Source organism: Harpegnathos saltator, unplaced genomic scaffold (assembly GCF_003227715.2).
Source record: "Harpegnathos saltator strain DR-91 unplaced genomic scaffold, Hsal_v8.6 scaffold672, whole genome shotgun sequence".
NCBI lineage: Eukaryota > Metazoa > Arthropoda > Insecta > Hymenoptera > Formicidae > Harpegnathos > Harpegnathos saltator.
The window spans coordinates 458,484-480,839 of NW_020230507.1; the positions used below are offsets into that span (position 1 = coordinate 458,484).

General features: G+C 40.4%; 2 protein-coding genes across 6 annotated transcripts; one reads left to right on the forward strand and one right to left on the reverse strand.

Annotated features, from left to right (window-relative positions):
* Positions 1 to 6,079: 6,079 nt before the first annotated feature.
* On the reverse strand, positions 6,080 to 7,799 carry LOC109503915 (uncharacterized). The gene is made up of 4 exons (XM_019841699.2): positions 7,454 to 7,799; positions 6,805 to 6,988; positions 6,648 to 6,733; positions 6,080 to 6,144 (listed from the first exon to the last, which is right to left on the reverse strand). The coding sequence occupies exons 1-4, from the start codon at positions 7,641 to 7,643 to the stop codon at positions 6,080 to 6,082; spliced, it is 525 nt and encodes a 174-aa protein (XP_019697258.2). The 5' UTR covers positions 7,644 to 7,799.
* Positions 7,800 to 8,050: 251 nt separating this feature from the next.
* Positions 8,051 to 21,562, forward strand: LOC105183716 (probable Rho GTPase-activating protein CG5521). 5 transcript variants are annotated; one of them, XR_003113881.1, is made up of 30 exons: positions 8,051 to 8,343; positions 9,815 to 9,925; positions 10,159 to 10,176; positions 10,391 to 10,562; positions 10,629 to 10,986; positions 11,091 to 11,368; positions 11,452 to 11,746; positions 11,828 to 12,198; positions 12,276 to 12,498; positions 12,575 to 12,782; positions 12,871 to 13,002; positions 13,418 to 13,657; positions 14,195 to 14,385; positions 14,487 to 14,585; positions 14,650 to 14,934; positions 15,029 to 15,154; positions 15,248 to 15,415; positions 15,777 to 15,833; positions 16,164 to 16,274; positions 16,355 to 16,513; positions 16,596 to 16,778; positions 16,852 to 17,215; positions 17,317 to 17,465; positions 17,551 to 17,726; positions 17,839 to 18,298; positions 18,376 to 18,662; positions 18,739 to 18,875; positions 19,069 to 19,247; positions 19,669 to 19,689; positions 20,155 to 20,205. XR_003113881.1 is itself a non-coding variant. In XM_025305058.1 (30 exons), exons 1-30 carry the CDS (start codon positions 8,238 to 8,240, stop codon positions 20,313 to 20,315), a joined length of 5,772 nt encoding a protein of 1,923 aa, XP_025160843.1. In that variant the 5' UTR covers positions 8,051 to 8,237; the 3' UTR covers positions 20,316 to 21,562. The 5 variants fall into 5 exon arrangements, 4 of the variants coding, with proteins under 4 accessions (XP_025160843.1, XP_011140327.1, XP_025160845.1 ...); XM_025305058.1 differs by having other exon boundaries at positions 19,069 to 19,194; positions 20,155 to 21,562; XM_011142025.3 differs by lacking the exon at positions 19,669 to 19,689 and having other exon boundaries at positions 20,155 to 21,562.
* Positions 21,563 to 22,356: the final 794 nt, after the last annotated feature.

The window sequence follows — 22,356 nt, forward strand, 5'->3', positions numbered from 1 at the left end:
GGGCTCGCTGCTGCCGCCGCCGCCGTCGTCGTCGTCGTCGTCGTCGTCGTCGTCGTCGTCGTCGTCGTCGTCGTCGTCGTCGTCATCGTCGTCTTCGTTGTCGTCGTCGTCATCGTCGTCTTCGTTGTCGTCATCGTCATCGTCGTCGTCGCCGCAGCAACTAGACGTCGTTTCGTCGATCGATCTTGATCGATTTTTCGATACGCATATAGATATGGATCCTGCCGGAGATCGTGCCAGATGGCCTATGGGACGAGCCGAGGCCATTATGTGGCCCTCCGAGAATCCGTAATGAAATTAGAAATTAAAAGAGAGAGAGAGAGAGAGAGAGAGAAGGGCGAGGCCTCTACAAGCTCGACCTGAATTTTCCTGGAACTTCTCTCGAACAGCTTCGTAATCAAAAGCGTACGAAGCATTATGATAACGGACGGTCCATTCTCGAGGAAAGAATGTACGGTTGTTAGAGAAAAGTACGTGAGAAACTCCAGGGATGATTATTAGTTTAATTCGACGCTAGAGTTTTGTTTTACGGCGAAGGGACGCGCTATTTGTCATGTCCGTTTAAATTTACTCCAAGGAATTATTTATGTGTAAACATATTCGTCTCTTATCTACGCTTGTAAATAATCCCAAGTAACGATACGAGAGGAGTAAAATTCCTAGAGAGACGGGAAATCAGATAAACCACAGCCAACATTAACGGCCCTATGATGCATCGCCACTTTGCGCTGCCAGAACAGCGTTTGTTCTTCAGTACAGACGCGTGTAATTTACGGATCATATTGTGTAGATTATCAGGTCCCGAATAAAAGATTCGTCCCGTTGCTGTGCTCGTCGCTTGTCGCGAACAAAAAGTGCTGGTCGCGGGAGAAGGAGGTGCAGGAAGAAGGGGGAGGAGGAGGAGGAGGAGGAGGACGAGACGCGCACGTGAGGCCCCGGTGCACACAAAGTCGTCTTATAAGACACTACGCGTATACGCGTAGCTCGTGTTCGGTCACCCGTTAAGAAGGAAGCTGGGGCCCGATGTCGAAGATAAGGTGGACGACGATGTCCCTCCCCTCATCCTCCTCACCGCCCCTTCCCCGCGCCCGTAGCGCCGAAGTTCGGTGGGACCAACGCGGGGCCCCTCACATAATCCACGAGTACGTCGCGACGAATTTGTTCGGCTACCCAATGAGCCATAAACGCGCCCCCACACACTCCCGGGGCTCCTTCGCCACATGTCCTTCCACATCACGACGAAGAGGCCGCGAAACTGGGGCCGTAACTTCAAAATGGCTACCGTCCGCATCGATGGTCATCGGGATCCGAGCGCGAATTTTCGTTATCCGAATTTCCATATCATCGTGGACCGAATTGAGAGAGTACCAGCGAAATCGCGCGCTACCTCTCTCCTCCCACCCTTCCCTCACCAGCCATCCCCCATCGCGATTGAAGCTTCCTGGACGCGCGCGACACACGCGGTTGTGTGTACATTTACGTGTAATTACGTAACTTTCGCAATTAGCGTGAAACGAACGGACGATCGAACGTTATGAACTAACCGTATACCGCGGCGATATTGATATAAATATTAATGATGTAATTTGTAATAAATCAGTTTTCCATATAAATCGACGCGATATTTATCGTTGAGAATTTATACAGCAAATATAGCGCAGAGACCGAGGGCGGTGGGAGGGCAAGGGGGTCGGGCGCCGGTATCGATACTTATCGGGAAATATTTACGGAGACCGCGTCACGCACATAATATCCGGCGAAGAAAACATTAACAAAAGGGCGCGTCGCGCATTCATTTTTGCACGCAATGTGGAAACACTGCGGACGGAGCCAATTCACCGAGCGAAAAACAACATACTTCGGCAAAAATACACGACTGAATGAAATATCGTGTTTTAAACAAGACAGATTTACACATGGCGCGCATTTGCCTGCGATTCCCGCCGGTCTTACAACCCTCTTTTCACCCCCCCCCCTCCCGCGTATCAGATCGCGTCTCTGCGCTTTCGTGATTCTTCTCGCGCGCGCCCAGCTCCTACGCTCAATGAAAAATTAAATCTCACAACAGGTGAGAGACAGTTGCTCGTCGCAAACACAGCAGGGTAATAAACGACGTATTCGAATATTTGCGAAAGATTGAAGAAATTCCCTCTAGATCTTTTGCTCGAGAGCGTGCGAGCAGAGAGGATAAGCGTGTTCTTCTCTCGTGGACGACGGAATAGCGGAACCTCGCTCACCAAGCACGCGTCCGGAGTAATAGCGCGGGGTCATTTGTTACCACAAATAAAAAGTGTCGAATCCGGCCCGAAAGCGCGATGGTCGGTGTGTAATTTGTCGGTCGAATAATGCGATGTTAATAGAATGGTATATTGGGGTACACCGACCCCATAAATCATTGTTAATTTGGCAGAGCCATTCAATCGCCATACTGCCAAGCCACTCTCGCTCTCCTTCCTCTTTTTTTTCTTCTTTTCCTCTCCCTCCCCCCTTCTCGCTTTCTCTCTCTCTCTCTCTCTCTCTCTCTCTCTCTCTCTCTCTCTCTCTCTCTCTCCCTCTTTCACAAACCGGCGATCCTTCGACTGCTCTCCTCTTCATGCCGGCTCCTGTTGGTTGAGGGGATCCGAAACGGTCGTAAAACGAGGGCCCTCTCGATGACCGCTGGTGAATGTGGTCGTCCGCGAAATTGCCCCTCTATCTTTGTATCCTCCCGCACACGCTCCCGTTCGTCCAACGGCCTTTTTGTTTCCGCGTATTTCACCGGCTGACCTCCTTTTTTCCTTTCGAAATTCGCCTCTTCGGCCATCGATATCGCACGGTTATTAGCCAGTGAGTCTTATAGTCAAACCCGCCGAGACGTATTGTGTCCGACATCGAGCGAGGGTAAACGTGGCGAACATACAATTTGTGTTAAACAGATTTTTCATGATAATGTTCCACGGTGATAAGATGAACTTGCAGGATGATACGTGCACCGTCGAGCTGTACAGAGTAGTAAGAAACAACCCTTGACGGTCTTTCCGACTGGAGCGAAAAGTCGGGCGAGAAGATGAATCGACGCAAAAGTTAGGTGTTAGAAATTAGGTGAGAGGACCAACGCGCGCGAGCCGAACGAATTGTCACGTTAATCCTCTCACGTTTTATTTCCTCCGTTGCGCAAAAATCTCTTCTTCTCAAGAATCTTTCCTAAAAATCACACATTGCGTCCCGATGCGAGCTTTCACCGATCGATAAGTCGGCGGACGAGTCCGACACATCCAACATAGTGCGTCGACTCGCGGTTGAACATGGTGGAAACGGTTATCCCGAATTTTTCACCATCGACCTGCGGACGTCGAGCGACACGATTGGCGGAATCATCGTGGTACTTTCGTACTGGAAAAAGGTACGGCGGGAGGGGAGGACGCAGTATGACGAGGAGGATACACGGATGGCGAACGAGGAGAGAGAGAGAGAGACAGAGAGACAGAGAGAGAGAGAGAGAGAGAGAGAGAGAGAGAGAGAAGGGGAATGAGAGTGTAAGAGAGGGATATAGAGAGAAAGACAGAGTGCATGACAGAGAGGGGAAAAGGAGAGTACGAGGCTCGTGTTTCCGGCCGGGTGAACAACAATGCCCGCAGACAAATGAGCATCCCGCCTCCATTGTTCGCCTGATCGGCACGGCGCAGCCTCTCCCCGGTTCCGCTTGCTGCCCCGGACCTCCCTATGTCGTCGTCAGGGGCCCACGTCGTACTCCAACACCCGGTTGGGGGGTCCCCGATCAACCTGATGCGGGCCAACACCGATTAAACATCGCTGCTTCGTCGAATCTCCGTCAACGGGACTCTCCTTGCTCTCCTTCTCTCTCTCTCTCTCTTCCTCCTCCATCTCCTCTTCCTCCTCCTCTTCCACCACCTCCGCCTCCACCTCCCTGTATCCCTGCCTCTGCCCCTCACCGTTCATCCGTCGTCCGTTTCCTCTTGCTCCTTTTGTGCTACCTCTCGATCGCTCTCTTACCTCCCGTGCTTTTGTCTCTGCATGTTCAGCTCTCCCGTGTCCTTCCCGTTCTTCTTCGATCGGCGCTTCCATTATGTTCCAGATGCGGTTCCACCGCAGGGGAGGAGAGTAGAGTGCAGTGCAGGGCGACCAGAGCGAGTGACGACTCTCGTGCGACACGTCAAGCACCGGGGTTACGTAAATCGGGGTTTACGGTTGCAAACACACCATGAATGATGCAGTGGAACGCGGTGATAAAGACATGAAGATAATAAGAGCGTGCAATGAGGGTGCGTGTAGTATTCAAAATGGAAAGAAAGCAATTATTAATGGAATTTCAAATATTTGTGAAGTCTCAATCGATCGAACGCAATGTATATTTTTTACAGTCACAACATGTCAATTATGTTGGCTTAATGTTGTGAAATAAATCTTACAAATGTTCGTTGAATGAATTTTGTTGACGAATTCATTCAATACTAATTGATAGAAAAAATAAATTTTAATATGAAAATTTTAATATGAAAAATATTGTATAATAAGTAAAAGTATTGTATAATAAAATTTTATATTAATACGGGGATGTATATTTTTTTGAAATGCGCCGATTGAATTCAGATTCCTCTTTTTTTACCTTTCTTTATATTTCGTTCTTTCTTGTTTTCTCTGTTTATATCTTTTCCACACATCTATTGGAATATAAGTTATCTTTTACAGTTTATGTAAATCTTATAATTTTATATATATCATATTTCCCTTGCCGATGTTTTCCTCAAAGCGTACTTTCCGCGTATTAAACCGAGCTGATATCGTTATGACCTATAAATCGTAGAGCATATCGTTATAACCACTCTGATAATTTGAAATTTAATTACCGCGGTATCTTCGACGTGTTATATTTGGACACATCTCGTCATTCAATATATCGTCAAGAATTAGATTCCCATTTTAGACGTCGCCCATAAGAACAGTAGATGCATGCGATCGGTTTAGGCATTTATAAATAATTATTACATGCTTCAGAAAGCAATTCGTTACTCGGCCCTGCCAAACGCGATTTCCCGCTGTTCGAGATTTGGTAGCGTTGTTATTTATACGAAATTTCGACGACAGATACCATTTCGCCCGACCGAAATAGTTATCGGATCACTTTTATGAGATTATGGATACGCGTTACGTCATATACGCGTGCAGACGCGTACGGGTGCGGTTTCGATGGCTGATTTCCGGCGCGGTTCCCGATCGAAAAACTCACCGAGACAATGGACCGTACGTCCACGGGAGACAAACGGTCCGCAATGTAATGGCGTAAGCGAGAGAGGAAAAAAAGAGAGCACAGAAGCTCGAGGCGAAGCGGAAACCCCCTGCGACGCACAAACGATCACTTGTGATTATTATCCATGGAAGTCGATGTGCCGGCCAAGTCGATGGTTTGCTTGACCGAACCGGACTTCCGGTCGCGTTTCGCAATGGGCTTCGATTTTACCAAATACGGCGACTCACAATGTTGTCCATTGTCTTCCAATCATTGTCATCAGCGCGAGATTAAAATCTTTGAGGATATAATAATTAAAAGTTAACACCCAGGTGCATATACGACGACATTTGAAACGTTTGGCATAAGAACGGTTCAATGAACTCTCTCTCTTTCAGGAGCTGGAGGAATGAATCTTGAGATGTTGAATCTGGTATAAATAAATCCTCTGTCGAAGGAGCAAACTGAATTGTCACATCGCGCCGTTGAACTCTTCAATTGTAGAACGCCGTGAAGAAATCGAGGAATGCTCCTTGTGGCGCAAAGTGTCTCGTTTGTGCGGCCGACTGATAATAAGAAGACGATGTCGTCGGCTCAGGAGACCAGATGTCGCGTAAGGATTCAGGACCCGCCGGTCCATTCATGGCAGCTCCCGTGGCAGCGCACCTTGCTCGAAACAACGTCGACCTCCTGGACTAAGGAAATCCGATACACCACGGTACCTCGGGACGTACGCTACCCTACTCATCCATATTGCGGCCCGTTCCAATTCCATTAAACAACTGACAGCCTCTCCGGGCCGCTCTTCGTGTGCCGCGAGCATTGTAATCGTCGTAATTTCCCCGTCATCGATTAACATCGATTGCAAGTACCGATACCTGGTACTTGTATCTCAAACACATCCGACAATCCGAGTACTGAGCAAGATACGTCACCGAAGCATCTTATTTGTTACTTAATATTTACATTATCGAAACATTGAATAATGCTTGTTTATGTAATACGAATTTATAAAAATAACCCTTCCATATATGAATTCTTCACCATAAATTTTAATATTCTATATGCTGTTTTAATACGGAGTTCGTTTTTATATAATGAAACTTTTTCAGATAAGATCGATATAGCTTCATTAAAGAATTCATAAATAAATGTATAAATGTACACCTGTCTATTTCATTATGACTTATTAAAACCACTAAGAGATCTAAGCTTTCTTCTTCATTGCCAAATTAAAAATTATCGACTAAATGTATTTTTCATCAGAAACGTCAGTTAGAAAATTGGCTGTATGATAATGCTCTAAAGCGTTTTATGCGATTATATGTGAATAATTATAATTTTTCCACTTTTGCATAATTAGAACTGCATTTATGCAATATACTGCGAGAGGCAATCGTTTCATTTTGTTTCAATTTACGACTTTTTTGACGCTGTTGAAAAGTCTTTATATCAGCATTTAATTCCTCGTAGGGCTGCGTCAACGTATCAGCCAAATCTTTATATCTGCGGTTATCAAGAGAAGAAATAATTTATTTACAATTACCTCGATGAATCACACAGCGAGCAAACCATACTGGGTCGTCTTCTCTGTGAGACAGAACTTGCACTTGTTATCAGTTGTGAGCGCAATTTTTTCTAGACCAAGTTCCTGAAAAACTTCCAATCCTTTGCGCCAAACATCCTTCTTCTCCTCTTCCCTCTCATCTACGCTTGATGCCGACGATTTCGTTTCCGATGGTGTCTTAACCTCCAATGTACCTATTTTATTTAAATATAGTACATCTTTAGTGACACATATAACCGCTAATTAGCAATTATTATCACATTTCATCTATCTGTAGTAAAACGTTTGTAAAACAAATAAGTTGCTATTATACGTACAAGTATAATAATTTAAAGATAATTTAAAATTATATATGGACGTAGGTACAAGTGGGATGGCTTAATTTAATGTAATCACGAGAATCAACTTCTCTTTTCATTTTAACTGTAAAATGTATTATTACTGACAAATTAGACGTATATTATTACGTATAATATTATTTGCAAAATTTCGTACGAATCTTCTGGAAAAAAATTTTGTGATATTGTTATATCTAACGGCTCTATAACTGAAACGATATTTCACATTAAAGTGACAAAGACAGATACTCTCTGATTGAATGCGCGACAATCAAATGATCAATCTCTATATCGTACAATCTTTATTTCATCATACAATACCCTTATGTGGTTGTAAATCATCTCGCGCATCTAAGAATTTCCACAACGCCTTCACTTTTTCCTGACGACTTACGCTGCTGTCTCTCGTAAACACCAGTTCCATATACGCCTCCTCATCTGTCGAGTCCATTTTGAAATCGCAACAAGCGCGTATGCATAGTGCAAACGTGACATCACTTCCGGCCTCCATAAATGTGAACTGAGCATCTAGTGAAATCGATTATCGAATATCGATCTGGTTACAATCGCTGCTCGGTCGATAAGAAGTGCAAATTCACGAGCCTCCTTGATGCGGTACGAATGGCGCCATGTTTAAGATCGCAATCTGTAACCTAGAATTATTTTCGCCTGCATATTTCCATTCTTGAGGAGGGCTTCGTACGACAAGACATACCCACGATTTCATCTCTCGTTATTGTCTATCGGTCTTTAATAGCAATTAAATGATATCTTACGTGAATTTCGCGAAGTGTTGTCAAATATATTTACACTCGGTCGGAAGCAGCAAACTGAATAACGACGATGATGTCATTGCCCCGAGAAACTGAGCGGTGCGGCGCAACGCCAGCAGGCAACCAGTGAGGCTGTCAAGATGGCCGTCATGTACATCTGATCGGAGGTGGTGCGAAATTCGACGCCGATTCGCGATAAAACGGAGCCATGTACTTCGTATCATTGGGACGGTGATCGCACGAAGACAGCCGGCTGATATCGATGCGGACCATCCTGGCTGCAGTCGATGGTTGTTCCTATCCTCGCGGCCGCCAGCGGCTCGCAGTGAACCATGTTCAGCAAGAAACTCCATGTAGACGTTAAGAAGTCAACGCTGAAAATCCAGGATGTCAAGAAGGACAGCGCGACGCGATTTAAACATCTTAAAATCGTGCTAGGTGAGCACATGGTGCTTTGCTTCAGGTGACATAACAGCTGTTCAGTGGTGAGCACATCCAGGAAGAATGTTGAGGAGGAAGCATACTTTTGATAACTGCTTACTCCCACACACTGGTGCAGACACCCTAAAGTGGGATGCAATGATCTTGTCTATAGTGGAAGCTGCTGATACCTTTGCATATTGTGTACAGTTTAAAAATGTAGCATCGTATCCTTTGGCAAGTGGTGTTTCAGTTTTTATTTCCTACATGCTTATTTCAACCTTATGAGGTAGTATAGAAAATTGTTTTTTTTATTATTAAAGAATGTGAAAAGCTCATTTGGCATAATCTATTTGCCTTTTAGCAACAAAAAATATCACTGTAAAATATTTTAGCATTTAATATATTTAAACTATTGATTGAAAGTAGTATCAATAACATAATTTTATACTGATATGCTTTAAAAGTCCAAATAGTTAAAAGATATAGTTAAAAACATAATGCATGAATATATATTTTACTCTTTACGGCAGATTTTTCAGAAGACATATAAGCTTACATGTCTTACTGTATAAGATATATTTTATATAATATTTTTAATAACTTTAACAGTAGGAAATATAAATAATTATTTGTTATAATTATTATTTTGAAATATAAATAATTACTCATATAAGCTTTTGCTTATTCAAGGAAATTATTGTAAAATGGTATGAGTTTTCATCTATACCTTAAGAGAAAAAATATCTTAGCCATCACATCGTCATGTGTATGCATCATCTGTTTATTACATGTCCTAGTTAAAAGGAAAAAGAATATAAATCCATGCAGTTATAGGATTGTGGTTTCTCGGTGTTATGAGAGGTAGTCAGTATCTAATCACCAAACCGCATGACCACATTGACCAACCTGTGGCCTCCATCTCTGGCTAAAGTTACATTATTATTACATGTTCCATGTATCTTTACATACACAACTTGAACCACTAATAATAAGAATTGTTCCTTTTTGATGATTTTAAGTACCAGATATACATTTATCAATGCAATATGGTTACAATCATAAATAAATATGTATATAGATCAATATCTTGTAATATTATAGATAGTATATTTATTCCACTTTATGATTTTTGTTCTCAATTCCTACTGTAGTTATTAATTCTGAAATATTAGAATACGCAATTATACAGTACCATTTTTATAATATATATACATTTAAAAATAGAAAAAAAACAGTATTGCTATATAAGTACAAGTATTCAAGACCAGTCATGATGTAACAGAATTTCCACAGTTCTCTGTATAAGGCATATGTGTCACAAGAGAAAGGTTTCTTTTTACACTTCCATCTACTTATAATTACCATCTACTTATAATTAATATAAACCTCCATTTTCATCTGCTTGTAATTAATGTGCTATTTTCGATTATTATATACTTCAAAACAATATATCAATATGTATATATCTTTTTTACTTATGTTAAAGAAAATGTGGACACTGACGAGGCAAAGGGATTTTTTGAAGGGAACTTCAGCCATGTCTACTTCATCTTGTATGATTGTTTTGTATCTGCTGAAGCGAATCTTCGACAACGCGGTAAGTAAAAAAATTAAACCAATATTCCTATGTAAAGCACTATAAATAAAGCTAACTGTCTTACTACTGTCTAGCTTTAAATATTTTCATGCTTACACACATCACTTGTAATTATATATCATATTTAACTATATAACATCTCATTGCTTTCAAAATTATAATTTTTTTATTAATACAATATTTAAATATTATCACTTTATTATCTCTTCCATTTCTTTTCATTTCGCTGCCAGAGCTTTCCTTCCATATTGGTAAGTCACAAAATATTATATTATTACTCTAGCTTGATTTTTTATTATTCGTTTGTTGCTAAATAACATCTCTTATTTATGAACACATTATAAACATTATGTCTTAGAAATTTATGCAAATATCACTTTTGAGTTATTTTAGTCATGATATTTGCTGCAAATTTTATATAGCATGATTTAAGGATGATTAAGATAATTTATTTTTCCTTTATAGTGCATAAGGCACACAGGGAAGAGTTAGAACAAGTATTGCAGCTCTTGGAAAAAGTTTTGACTCTTCTTCCTGAGCTGCTTAATAGACGATGGCAATGCCACAGTCTAGCACGGATTCTACAAAAACTTTTACATCCTGGTAATAGTTGGAAACTTCGCAGACAAGCCATAAGGTATATCAATAGTTGGTCAAGACATATTTATGTAAAGCAATGTGTATGACATTGTGAATGTTTTAGATACTTCGTTCTATGGTACCAAGCTCTTGGCGAAAATGCTCCCGAACATATACATCAGATGTTCGCCAGTTTGGTGCCGGGATTCCCACCGCATCAAGCATCGCCTTACAAATGTGATCGTAAAACTGACGGCAAGAAGGAAAAGCTTGCGAAAGCGACTAACCAAGAGGAAAAAGATAAGAAAGAATTTTATGATACACAACTTGTGCTAAGTACTTTTCATGACAATGGATCAAATCAGTGTCCTATCAGTCAAGTTGACGGCGGGCCTATCTTACCACCCCAAAGTGGAGAGAAGCCACTTGACAATGAAACTGTTAGGTTTTTGGAAGCGTTGCTTGAATTTATGGTTACTCAGGTATATAGTTTAGTTATATTCTCTCACTTTTTCAATTAAATTTCGCTTAAAGATATATGCGATAAAAGTGATTTATTATGAATAATTATCTATTTATTATTCAGGTGGTAAAGATAGAATGGCGAGATAAATCTACACGGCAACACAAAACTTTCCAATTTTTATTAGAACGTTTTAAGGCTACGTATCTTCGTCACATTTGTCCAGAATTTGATGACACCTTTTCACTTTATAAACCTAATCTAGAATTGCCCACAATACGAAAACCAATGAATCAAAATCATGATAACTACGTGCTTTGCAAAGTGGCTCTCATTAAATGGATCGCAAGCTTCACGCACGTCGCTAGAAAGGACGGTCTTTTTGCCCATCTTTCGCAAAGGTAACATATTTCATGCATTTATATAGTTTTTTATGAAACTTTAAAACATCATCGGATAATTTGATAATTAATGTAAACTACAGCACAACACCGAACGAGGAAAATGCCGAGTCGGAATTGCGTCGTGTGTCGGTTACTCAAAATTCTACGGATTCGAATCTGTTGTCACCTGAATCAGCCGTGTCTCAACAGGACAATCAGAATCAAGAAGACAGCACCATCTCGGCAGTGACATTAGTCAGGGAAGTTTTATACGGAAATAGGGATAACGTGAACTTCGTACACGAACTATACAGACAGGCGTTTCTTCTGGATTTCAATCATGCTGGTGCTATACGAAAGGCTATCGCCGTTTATAAGGATTGGATTCAGATGAACGTGAGTTTCGAAGATTATAAAATTATCTATCGTATATGAGTGTTCGCATAAATTGTTGTTGCATCTTCAAACTCTTTACAGGAAATTCCTCCGTTTATGTTGGAACCCTTGGATGGTCATAAAGATCGAGACTTGGAGGATAATCAAAGAAAAGATGTTAATGAAATGGAGAAGAGTCCATCCGAAAGTTACCGTCAGACGAGATTGAGAAACGATTCTTATCTTGGAGCTATACATCGAGAGAATTTATTCATCAGGGCTGGTTTGCAGAATGTCCTACAGGTTTTCATTACGCAAGCGTCAAATGTATTCTTTCTGGAGAATTTAGGACTGAATGCATCCGCGACGTTACTCGAGGAGCAAACCGACAGTTGTAAAAGAGTCTTGAATGTGTATCGATACGTTGTTATGCACTCCAGACTGGAACCAGCAACTTGGGAACAGTTATTGAGGTACGTTGTTGATTGACTTCTTCTTTCTCTTATGATTCTGCATCGTTCTGCAACGATTAATCTTTCGGACTCGTCAGGGTGTTACTACAAATTACATCTCTTGTGCTAAGCGAGAAATCCTCTCGTCGCAAGCATCAAGAAAGTATCGGCGGGAAACTCGCGCCTGCCATATTCCAGACTCTAATTGTTACATGGATTAAGGCTAACTTAAACGTGGTTATTTCTACCCAGCTATGGGACCAGTTTCTAGAGGTGTTAACATCATTAACGCAATGGGAAGAATTAATTCGAGAGTGGGCGGTGAGTGCGACAAAGATCTCGCGATAAACTCTGACTCATATTTGTGATGAATAATGACCTTTTAATGCTTGAACAGAAAACACTGGACACGTTGACGAGAGTACTGGCGAGACACGTGTACAATTTGGACTTGAATGATCTACCGTTGGATAGACTCAGCGAACAAAAATCAAAGAAGCGACGTGGCGTTGGGAGTCGCGCAGCGTCAACCGGGAGTGTTCAGCCACCCCGGACAGGTAGCGTCGATCAGGAGAACAATGCCGCGCCGAAGGAGAGCGTCACAGGTAATACAAAACACACAGTCTTCCATTTTACTTCTTTATTGCAATATCGATTTGGCAATAGGTTGTGAAATGTTTGAACTTCTACCAGATCACCCGCTACGAGACTTGAGAAAAGTGCGACCGCTTCCTCGCAGTGCAAGTGACAACACTATATATAACAGCAAGACTCGCACGAAGTTGCAAAAAAATCGCACGCATACGATACATAGCGGCATTCCTGGTAAGTGAGTCATGTGCAATTAGCACTTCATTTATACTAAAATGTTCTTTTTTTTTCTTTTATTTTTATTCAAAACTACACGACGAAAATCTTTGGCAGTGCCCTCTGTGTTTGCTGACAGTGTGCGCAATTTATTTATAACTGCTCCTTATTTTTTTCGCTTTGGCGCTGACACCAGGGTTAAAAATAACTCCTCTCGTGTTCTCAGACATACAGTAGTTTCATATCATTCTTTTTCATGAAACTACCACTCCCGTAACACAGCGCCCATCGTCGCTTGTTCTAATTCTTTAATCGACATGTTGCTCGCGCGTGAGAACGATTTTGACTGAACCTCTCGTCGTTGAGTACATCGTCACATCGTGTCTCTGTATCCTATTCCTGAATTAAGTGTAAACATTTTCCACACGTGCAGTACTCCCCCTATCGATAGAACAAGATATGGCGCGGTTACTGTCAAACGGCTCGACTTCGTCGTCGTCAGCGACCGGCCGAAAGATGTTACCTAGCAGACGTGCCAAATCTTTGGATAGCATTGTTGTAGTTGATAGCGAACCACCGTCGCCACGATGTCCGTCACCGACACCCAGCAGTGGCGTTGACAGCAACAAAGATAGTCCCATACAGATAGAGAATATTGATGGTAGCAGTATCGGTATGTATGGCTTGTCGTCTGTATGATATATCTTTACAACACGTACAAAATCCGTCGTTGCGAAGTGTGAGAATTTCGACATCTCTGAAATGTTATACCTTTGTTCTGTGTTTATAATCCCTCATAACACCTCATATTTAATTGAACAATATTCCCCTTATTAACAATACATTGCGCTTTTTTGACGCCACACCATCGAGACGATAAAAAACAATATTGAAGCATATTCAAGATATTTCTTCAAATTAAAACCTGTGCTTTTCAGATACTGACAGTATCGCTCTCTTTTTCGTCTGCTTTCCAGATTTATACATCATTTAATAGAGCCATATGTCAAGCTTGTAATAATTTTTCTCATTGTGCAACGTGTTAAAAAATGTGAACCTTAATCGAGCATACGACAATTTTAATCTATAAATAATGCGGTAAATTATATATTACTTAAAGTAAGATATGTTTAATCGTGTTTGGAAATATATTTGTATATGGAATTAATGAATCGTGACATATATTTAGAAAGCTATTATTATTCTGCAGATACAAACGATGCATCAGAGAGAAGATCAGTTATGGCAGGTGGAGGGGTCCGTGGATGGTTGCCAGATGTGGCTGTTGTTTTATGGCGACGTATGCTGTCAGCATTGGGAGACGTGAATAACATTCAAGACCCTACCTTGCACGGTCAAGTCATGGATTATCTCGTGCAACTCACACAAACATTGATTAAAGTAAAAAGTTTTATTTTTTACCGGATTTAGAATGTTAATTTACATTCAAAATAGAAGATATCGTCCAACCATATTTTCATATTCTTCCATATGTTATTTAGATACGTTTAAATCAAGGAATATCCGGGGATAATCAAGCAACGCCCCCAGCACCAGAGCTGATTCCACCTTTAACAGTAATCGCTCCTTGGTGCTTCAAGGTATACAAACGTATAAGAAGTGAGAAATGATATTTTTCGGTGCTCATCTATATATTTCTCATAGGCAATCCAACTTCCTGAGCAGTACGAAATCGGCAAGCTAGCAGCTTATCGTCTTATATGTCTTTTAACGGTACAACCACTGGACATCAGTCTACCTAAGCAGCATTTAACACTGTTCTACCGCGCCGTTCACAGTGGTATCGCTAGTAAAGATAATAATATTCTGCATGTACTTGTAAAGTACACAGGACCTAGATTATTCAGCCTGAATCTCCCTGGATCGAGTCTTCTGATTTTGGACTACATACACGCTGCTAACGTGATACTCGGCAGTCAAGACGTTGAGGTATCATCATATCTTTAGTGTTAGCTTTCCCTTTGAATTAAACATAAACTCAACGTTTATCTGCTAATATATACACATTCCGCATTCTTTCTAGGCACCAAGAACTGAAGCAGTTTCTATTATCGGCTCGTTGTTATCTTTACCCGCTGCGATGTTCAAGCTACCTATGCTACAACCGAAAGGACCTGATATTATAACAATGACGTGCCCAGAGGCAAAAGTAATTTCTTGTCTTTGCGCAAAATTTCATGATATAATTGAGCACATGTCTCAACGATAAATTTTTATAATTTTATTATGTTGAACTTTACAGGAACACATTGTAACGATACTTTTGCGGAGTTGCCGCCGAGAACCAACCGGAATCGCGAGATGCGTGGCTCTATCTAGCATCGCGATGTTCGTGTATAAAGAATTGTCTTACAAAACGCAACATCCGAGAATCCCGGAAGCTGTCACCGTTCTTCTTCTTGCGCTTAGAGTAAGTACAATTTTTCCCAAGTTTTAAATTCTAAATTTATTTGGATTAGATATCCCTTATGATCATATAAGACCACAAACAGCTACTGATGCACAGATCTAAGCCCGTGAGACTTTGGATATTGAATGCATGACAAAGAGAGAATTACCTCTGCGATTTTAGTTGCTTAATAGTCTGCACAGTTTGCAGTGTTTTAAGTTAAACACTATACATATCACATGGAATGCACCGCTGCTATACGTGAATGTATATTTTTAAAAAGTGAGAGAAAGAGAGGTCCATTTAACAATATCTAAGGCAGACATATTGCCATAGTAGTAAGGTGAAAGTAAATATCTCTTTCATTGAGTGTTATTGACAGCGGATGCAAGGAGCAGAGCGTCGCAGAGCTGGTTTCCATTTTCCTCTAATGGATCAGGTAGCCCTTCTTTTTTTTTTTTGCCTCAGTGTAATTGTGTTAGCTCTTTACCATGTGGTGTTGATAGTTCTGGACTGCTACCTGCATTCTATGAGGATATCACAGACTTTGCATGTCCGTATTGTTCATGCTATGTATATATGTGCGAAATAATAAGTCGTTGCAGTCTACGATGATGTGTGGTCTTATTCATTGTTCCCATATACTTGCTAATGAGCGAATTCGCCATGTTATTAACTCAATGTTGATAATTGTACGAATATATATAAATTAATTCCTATAGGCAGTCAATCGGTGCTTTATGGTTATATATTGATCTTTATTTTTCAGGCCTCGCACGCCACGATAGCGCAGGTTGCTTGTGACTCTCTCTTGCTTCTCTGCGATAAGGCTGATGTGCTGCTAGAATTGTATCCCAACGTGCCATCTAAAATAATCCAGGTACAAATACACAAGTATACATCTTAAGATCTAATTTGAGGCTCGAATGAATAATAAGACTTTTGCTGCTCGATATTTAGGTTTTGTCAGATACACTCGGACGAATGACGTCGCGAGAAAGACAAGGGCCCTTGACCGTGTCGATGCTGTTCTGCTTGGGCGAATGGGCTATGCACCTAGGACCGACAGTATTACTGCGAGTGTTTCAGGGGAAACCTCTGTTGATGACACTATTTACAGTTAATATTAATACCTTGTCTCGCATTCTTTACATGGCATAATTTCTTTCGACGGTTTCTGAATGGATTTTTCATTACGTAGGTATTGAACAACATAGTGCAGAATAAAGTTGGAAAAGAATCTTCCCAATCAGCTAATAAGAATAGTCAGGAAGAGGGTAACGACTTTGAATTTGACATTACATTTGACAATTTGGTCGACGAACCCTCCTTGAAGTCACCTCACAAAGGAAATATCCAGTCTGTGCAATTGGCAGCGAAAATGGTAAGCTGATTATCTAATTGTATATATATATATATATGTACGTCCATAGCAATCTAAACGACTTCAAATCCAGGTAATGATGCACTTGATCAATCATCTGGGACATTTTCCAATGGGTATCGGAGCCGCGCGTCTCTCGTCGTTAGTCGTCGAACTGGATGATGTCCCTGGTATCGATGGGGACGAGCTGTCCTCCGCCGTTTTTCAAGCACCTAATATTCAGCTATTAATGCTCTCAAATTCCATCATAATGTCACTGGTGGAGTTAGCGGCATTGGACGCACCTGGCGGTGGTGTTACCGCCGGCTTAACTACAGCTCCTTCATTGGTCAGAGTTCTGTTAAGAGATCTTGCTGGGAAGGCCTCTTGGGACAGTTCAATATTATACAGCCAACCCTTTGTCGACGATGATCTGCCGCTGCCATTTGCGAAGCCTAGTAATAATTTTTATTTATTCATTCTCTTCGCTCTTTACCACACATCGTGTTATAGTATTTGAAAGATTACAGCTACGACGAGCGTTTGTGACTAATTTCAGTTGACTGGAGCGCGAAATTACATACGGACGATTTGAACAGTGTTATCACACCTCACAATTGCACACCTAGGCACACAATACGACATCGTGAGCCCCATATATTGCCGACCTTTGCAAACGCTGCAAGTGATATGGACAATTTGGACGATGTAAGTTATAGCATCGTTACAATTATATTAATATATTATGCCTTGTGTGATGCATTGTTATTACTAAAAGATTGCGTGTCTTTAGCTTCTTCAGTACATAGGGCATACCAGTCCAGAAGTTCTAACTAACCCAGAAGTTGCCTTGAATGCACCCGCTAACCCACCTCATGGACATTATCTGGAAAGCGAGACCATCGCTACGATTTTAAGCCAGAGAAATGCAGAGCAAGAACACATCAACAATTGGAATCAACACATCAGGTTGCATCTCCTATTTTTGGAAGATCCTTAGTAAACTTGCCTTATCGTCGATCACTACATTATTGCGATTTGACGTTTCACTTAATCTCGATGTCGCAACGTCTGATTTTAGTATGTGCGCGTCAGCAATCAGTCCGCCGTCGTGTCGTCCGCCCCCGGCACCATTTCATCACTGCCGCCTTCTGTTTTCACATCTCGGTTTATCCGGTTGGGAGCAACGTAGAAAATTGCATTTGCTGGCGAAGAACGAGAAACTCTTGCGCGAACTTCGCAACCTAGACAGTCAACGGTCCAGAGAGACCCACAAGATAGCAGTGATTTACGTCAGCCAAGGCCAAGAGGACAAGAACTCCATACTAAGCAACGTCACTGCCAGTAAGGAGTACGAGAGCTTCATCGCGAGACTCGCCTGGGAAGTGGAGCTGGAGTCGCATACGGGTTTCCTTGGCGGCCTGGTGCCCGGGAAAGCGTCCGGCGTTACGGCACCGTATTACGCCACGTCTTTTACCGAGATCCTCTTCCACGTTGCCACAAGGATGCCGTCAGATAGTCCCGAGAGTTTATTGCAGAAGGTATCTCGGTCATAGTTTTCCGCAAATTGCTTGCGCGGTTATTTCTCAGTGTGAATTCACCAAGTGTTTGATTTCAGACGCGACATCTTGGTAACGATGAAATTCACATCGTCTGGTCGGAGCACTGGCGAGATTATCGCAGAGACATCATACCCACAGAATTCTGCGATGTCCTAATAGTCATTTACCCGCTGCAAAATAAGTTGTACCGGATACAGATTTCGCGGAAATCGGAAATTCCTTTCTTCGGACCTCTTTTCGACGAGTGCATCGTGGAGGACAAGGTGCTGCCAGGTCTGGTGAGAACGACCGCATTAGCCGCGAGTAGAGCGAAGAGATCTACGCTGACGTTGTACCAACATTAGTAAGTAACTGATTTATGTGAGTACGGATTTTTGTACGAATACAAGAGATTAATATTGCTGAAATATCAATTGCAGCTATGAGGAGAGGGCCCGATCTATCGACACTGTTATGAGAAATCACAAGGAAGCTACGACATTCGAGGAGTTCACGGCCAATGTGTATTCACCGGTGCAACCGCCAAGCCCGTTCAGCGGAGCTTCGTCTGTCTCCGGTGAGTGAACTCGAATTTGAACTCAACTGAAACATCGCCCGAGCATTTCGTAGAATAATTAATTAGTCCTCTACTTCCTTTATCATCCGAACAGAGAAGCGATTTTCTCTTTAAGATTGCACATGCCACTACATTGTAAGGCTGTTTGTGGAAGTTTATCATTGTTATTAATATATATGTATCGCATTGTCAGGATCTACAATAAGCGTACAATCTACAGCATCGTCAAACCTCGCAGCAGCGCTTATAGATTCGCATCAAGGACGCTCCGGTCTACGCAGTACTTCGACAACGAGCAGTGACAACCGTGCGAATAGAGGTGACTAATTCAGTCCACTAACCCCCACCCACCTTATAACACCACCGAACAAGGTAGTATTATTAGTTATTTATTATTTCTCCGTGCCGTTTTTCCAGCGTCTTATCTGACATTATATCCTACGTCTCTATCTGTCTGTCAAGTAGATGTTAACCGATCGTCTGAATCATAATTCAGTGAACGGTTTCGTGGAACGTCTGCAAGAAATTGCAGATGAATGTGCTCTGGTGCGCGTACGCGCGCAAAAGTGAATACTCCTTATTAAATGAGAAGAAAAAGAGAGATTAGTGCATTGCGATTTTATGATTTTAACTTTTATGTTGTAATACTCTGTGTGTAATAACGCTAACGTAAGATGCGAGACCACAAAAGATATAATCCTGCCAGACACGGCGACAAAGTAACAATTTTTCAAACCACTTCTCTTTTCTTTAACACATTTCTATGTCTCTTAATTAACCTTTTGTTTGGCAGTCTTGCAAAATATATTCAGAGGTAATCTTTCTCTCTCCACTCTATGAACACTAAAGATAGCATGTCCTGATTATTATTTTCTTCTTGCGTTTATATGTGTTTTATGTATGTGCTGTTCTTTAAATATCGCTTTGCAGCAGGAACTTCTAGACGAAGAATATTGATGCATCGCTGAGATGTTTTTCTTGTTTTTATCTCCTTTCTTTTCACTGCACGCTTATTTTTCTTACTAATGTCTATGCCTCTCTCTCTCTCTCTCTCTCTCTCTCTCTCTCTCTCTCTCTCTCTCTCTCTCTCTCTCTCTCTCTCTCTCTCTCTCTCTCTCTCTCTCTCCTCTCTCTCTCTCTCTCTCTCTCTCTCTCTCTCTCTCTCTCTCTCTCTCTTTTATATGAGCATCTGTTTTCTAGCTAAAACTACTACGTGGCTTTTTCGATTAGTGATATATGAAATCGTGCAGTGTAATGGTGTTTTTGCAATTGTTTCCAGTTTCTGACGGAAGCAGGGTGTGGTTTAGCAATGACACCCCCGAGAGTACCACTCTTCACGGCATTTCACCGAGACCTATAAAAAAAATGTCTTTTAAAACTGGACCGAAACAGAGAGCTAACACACAACCCACTCCTCCGGATAGTCCGAGATACAAATGAAAGGTTTCCTATTCGAGCCGAGAAAACGCTTCGCACAACTGTTTATGAATGGGGTCACCGTGTGTTGTACTTTAAAGGAATTATTTGGGCAAAAATTATAGAGACGAACGGCTAATAATGACTAGAAAACTCTCCACTGTCAAGAGCTTCACGCGTCATGCGAATTAAAGATATCAGCGTGGTGCGTAGTTGATACTTTCATCAACTAATAGATTTCGTTTACAGTGGAGATTGAATATCTGATCATAGTCTTAGCGTTTTCTGTTTTCCGTCCTTAGATTTAATTTTTATATTAAATGTACAGATCGTTGTTTATTTGTTGCAACGTGAATATTAATTTATTGCAAGGTGAATATATATGATAAATTTATGAAATCATAGATACACAATTAGGTGCATATTTCTCATAGACTTATCAATGTCGAGAGACAGCTATTTACACTGTACAGCACTTTCTTAAAATTGTTTTACCATAGTATTTATAGTATCAATAGCTAAAGTAATTATTCTAGATTAAAATTTCTATCTTAAATAATATTGAGAGAAAGTAGCATATATAGAAATACTAACATCGCAAAAACACTCTTCAGTACTGCTATATGGCCTTATAACTATCTTATTTGTCACAGTATATAGACGTAGAATAACTTTTACTATTTTACTATTAATTGGCAGAAAATAAATGCGAGAGAATTTACAACTAAATGTTATAGAGCTTGTTAATTTGTATGTTGAAGTCATGTCTCCAACATGGGACTAAGGTGAATTCGATAATTGTGTTAGCTTGATTTGAAGCGAGAAAATAGATATTATCGTAATCTAAATGAAGTGATTTGTGGACACTGTCAGAAAAAAAGAAATACTTAAGTTATACATTCCACACGCGTATATTATCTTGTTTTTAATTTACATTTCATTTGTACTATTAATGAGTTATCGAACCATTCCATCTGAATGTTATATTCGTAATTTTCGATAGATACGTTTATTTTCATTTTTTGATGTTTTACAATATATCAACATTATCTCTTTCATATTATTCAAAATAATATGAAGAGATCGCAAACGGAATCGCCGAATTTTGTTTTCATACCAAAGTTGAAGGTGCTTAATATTTTATATAATATGAGCGAATTAAATATTTCGAATATGATGTAAAACCAGAAATAATCGCCAGAAATTTCGTAAATATCAAGACGATAGAAGACAAAGAGAAAATCTGAAAGTAAATTTATTCAACACATTGAGTAAGCAATGACTTTTTGCTTTATATAAATCATCCAAATGTTCTATACAAATCATCCTAATTATCCTAAAGTGATATAATCAAAGTATTAATATTATATCTAATATATTAACGGACAGCGGATTATAATACAGGATTAACATCGTGGTAACGATCGATGCGGTATTCGAGATGAGATTTTTCTAGAGGTATACACTTCACGATGATAAACTCTGTGTATAATTAGAGTTTTTTGACCATTTTGAAGACTACTATGAAACACATTCAAAAGTGTAGGTATTAGCAACGAAGATGTAGTTAATAATAATTACTGATGCGCAGATCATGGCCAAAGCAGCATTATTTTTTCACTAATTTATAATGAGGTAGAACAGAGGGAAGCAGTGTATGTATTGTATATAAATTGTTAAGCATACGAAATGGTTATTTAAAATTCCGAATATATGTCATATTATATCGCCACATCAGTAATATTATATATTAATTGAAACATACACATACACACACATACACAGTATATAAAGTTCATTTATCATTATAATATGCAAGAATGCTTTTATTGATTGTATTTAAACGTTGTACTTAACCAAATATTTTTATTAGTATTGCTACCGCTATTATGCTATTATTTAACTTCTTGAAGTACGAATTGTTCTTAATATTAGAACATTGTCGATATATCTTTTTTATATTACGTTTAATTTTGATAGAAACAGAGATTAGCGGATGCAAATAGGAGTAGTAAGGGACAAAGAAAATGTAAAAAGTTTTGTTTTTCCTGAGAAACAAGCTGGA

What these genes read in the sequence shown, in the direction of transcription:
- LOC109503915 (XM_019841699.2), bottom strand. Translation starts at nt 7,643, where the DNA reads ATGGAGGCCGGAAGTGATGTCACGTTTGCACTATGCATACGCGCTTGT. An exon ending in CTCACAGAGAAGACGACCCA is followed by an intron (nt 6,734 to 6,804) that starts GTATGGTTTGCT and finishes TGATAACCGCAG; the next exon opens with ATATAAAGATTTGGCTGATA. An exon ending in TCAACAGCGTCAAAAAAGTC is followed by an intron (nt 6,145 to 6,647) that starts GTAAATTGAAAC and finishes TATCTTGCTCAG; the next exon opens with TACTCGGATTGTCGGATGTG.
- LOC105183716 (XM_025305058.1), top strand. Translation starts at nt 8,238, where the DNA reads ATGTTCAGCAAGAAACTCCATGTAGACGTTAAGAAGTCAACGCTGAAA. An exon ending in ACTTGGGAACAGTTATTGAG is followed by an intron (nt 12,199 to 12,275) that starts GTACGTTGTTGA and finishes CGGACTCGTCAG; the next exon opens with GGTGTTACTACAAATTACAT. An exon ending in AATTGGAATCAACACATCAG is followed by an intron (nt 17,727 to 17,838) that starts GTTGCATCTCCT and finishes GTCTGATTTTAG; the next exon opens with TATGTGCGCGTCAGCAATCA.